At 35.8% G+C, this 2,913-nt stretch overlaps 1 protein-coding gene across 1 annotated transcript in view; it reads right to left on the reverse strand.

Annotated features, from left to right (window-relative positions):
• Nucleotides 1-392: 392 nt before the first annotated feature.
• Nucleotides 393-2,913, reverse strand: part of LOC119579490 (glycolipid transfer protein-like) — a 13,448-nt gene continuing 10,927 nt past the window's right edge. Inside the window, exon 5 of the mRNA XM_037927346.1 lies at nucleotides 393-1,978. Coding sequence (XP_037783274.1) covers nucleotides 1,796-1,978 — 183 coding nt within the window. The 3' untranslated portion in view covers nucleotides 393-1,795. The remainder of the gene's footprint in view (nucleotides 1,979-2,913) is intronic.

The following is a 2,913-nucleotide window of genomic DNA, read 5'->3' on the forward strand; positions in this document are numbered from 1 at the left end:
GAGAGAGGAGAGAGAGAGAGAGAGAGAGAGAGAGAGAGAGAGAGAGAGAGAGAGAGAGAGAGAAGAGAGAAGAGACAGAGACAGAGAGAAGAGACAGAGACAGAGAGAAGAGACAGAGACAGAGAGAAGAGACAGAGACAGAGAAAGAGAGTGAGAAAAGACACACAGAGAGAAAGAGAGAGAAAAAAATGAGAGAGACTTAAAAAAGAGTGACAAAAAAAATAGAAAGAGGGGAAAAGAGAAGAAAAAAGAATAACAAGAAAAAAAGAGTGAAAAAAGACAAGAATGAACTAAAATTATAGACAAAGAGGCAAAAAAAAAAAGAGATGTAGAGACATAAAGTCAAGGATGTAAAAAAGTAATAAAAACACTGTGTCAATAATACACACCTCCAACTAACAACATCCCACTAAACAATCCCACTTCTTTATTTAAAAATTTGTATAAAAAATGACCACATGCCAATGGCCCTCCAGTAAATCCATAAAATACACTGAAAAGAAATCTGGTGGGAGGAACTGCTGCTACAACAAATGCTAAGCTGGGTAAATGTAACCGTAAATGCTTCTGTTACAATATTTGGCTGTGAATCTCCTGTACTCTGTTTTCTTGTGCTTTCTTCCAGCACGAGGAAAATACAAAACCAGAAGCACATATTTACAGCTAGGAGACCTTTTCTTGATTGGTGCCCATGTGGTGTACTTAGACATGATAACATGATAAATGTAAATACACCCCTTTCTTAGTTGAAATATCAATGTTGTGCAAGAATGCAATGTGATTACAAAATTCACAATGACATACAACTTTACACCTTGTTGACTCGTAAGAAGAAAATCTTTTCCTGATTTCTAAAATACTTGTTTTGTAAAGAGGTTAGTTAGGTTTCAGGTATGGTACAACCTGCTTCAAGATTAGAAATTGATTAAGAATAAGGAAATAAATAAAAATTAAATCTCCTTGAACTCACAACCGCTACTTCAAAAATGCGAGCACATCTTGAACAGCTGACTTGCTTAAACTCCACACACAAATAACAACTGTTGGTCCCAGGATCACATAATAGATGTATATGAATGGTGCTGCAGAGGCAAGATTTCTTCAAGGTACAATCTGTAAATGTCACTGTGATGGGTTTTCCATGAGACCTAGTGTCTTGCGCACCTTTTGACGCATACACCCAAGCATGTGCGCACTTATTAATGACCACTGTGCAGTTGCCGTATGGTTCTGAATGGTTCGACCTTCTGTTTGTCGTCCTAATTTATGATATGCACAGCTTTCTGTTATGTATATATATAAAACATGTGTCCCCTTAAACATGGATTTCTCTGCACACATTAAAAGTTTCTGTGGTGCTTCACAACAACATGCTTGGTATCTTGAATGTATGTGCTCTATAAATATGATAGTACTAGTGGTTTCCTTGTTACTATAAATGTTAGAGAGTAGTTCATATATATCATATATACACATTTTGCTAAATCTATATATTTTTTTGCAAAATAAGGTTCTCTTCTATATAATAATAAAAAATAAAATGAAACTAATAACAAATAAGGACAAAAAAAACAATAAAATAATAATAATAATAATAACAAAACCTACAGCAATAAAAATAACAATGCTAATCTGCCAGCTTCCACTACTTTTCTACACAGTCCAAACTAAAGTTTAAGAAAAAAAAAAAAAAAATGCCCAAAATCAACGTACGAGATGAACAAGTTAAGTGAAATCTCTCATATATACATAAATATATATAAAAAACAAAACACTCTGCCAATGCACCAGACTCTTAAACTTTGTTATCATTGTTAAGGCCCCATTCATCATACATTTGTACTATCACACTGAGATTGGTCTCTAGCTGTTTGATGTAAACTCTGCAGTCTTTGAACAGCGTTTCCTCTGGACCCCCCTTACCAAAGTACAGGGCTTTGACCAGCACTGATCTAGTGGGGACTGACTTAACCACCATCTGAAATTAAGGAAAAAAGGAATGTTTAAATGGATTGGGATAATATATACACCTAACAAATTCCACCAAGTTTCAATACATCCATCAAAGTAAAATTACCTTACTAATATATAAGAAACACCCTAAAAACACTGTTGTCATAGTAGCTAGTTATATTACAGACATTGATCTCAAGAAGTGTGTAACCTCCTCTCTTCAAGCTAGTATAAAAGGGGCATTTATCTCATAAATTACCATGACTGAAGATATTTACAATGTTTAATCCATTGGACGTCTGTCATGCCATAAAAAAAATTTGGCTGAGGGTCAGGTAATGGGAATATGCCTTTATGGTAAATTTGGCAGAGAGCCAGGGGCTGGATACTCAAATGTGTTTTGGCACCGTATCTCCTTAAGGTGCCGCAGCTTATGGCCAAATACTCTTACAGCCCATACACAGAGAGAGGGACCCACCATAATGGTACAAGTCAAGGCCCCTTAGAGTAAGCCAGATGGAGAGTAGCCCTTGTGGGTTTTGGCAAAACATAAATGACATTTTTTCAGCCATAAACAATACTACAACCTTACACTTTGTGTTTTGCTCAAAGATAATGTTATCAGTTGTGCATGAACCAATCATGGACTGTTAAATAAGGCAGCAAGTGTGATATTCCAATATAACTGTGAACTGCCTTTGCCAATAGGCATGTATCTCACTCGAACCTATGAGTTGTATCTGTAGAGAAAGGCAATACACTAAAACTAGCATATGAGTCAATGAACATTTAGGAGCATTAATTCCATTGGTTAATGAGGCTGGAAAATACACCATCCATGAGTCTTGGGTGGAAGAATACTGGCTACAGAGAGGACAATATTTCCATGCTCACAATATCAAAAAATGACAAAGTTACTTATTGTTACTGTCACTACACAGAGTAATTGTCTACCTAGAG

This window comes from Penaeus monodon, chromosome 12 (assembly GCF_015228065.2).
Source record: "Penaeus monodon isolate SGIC_2016 chromosome 12, NSTDA_Pmon_1, whole genome shotgun sequence".
In the NCBI taxonomy this organism is placed as follows: Eukaryota; Metazoa; Arthropoda; class Malacostraca; order Decapoda; family Penaeidae; genus Penaeus; species Penaeus monodon.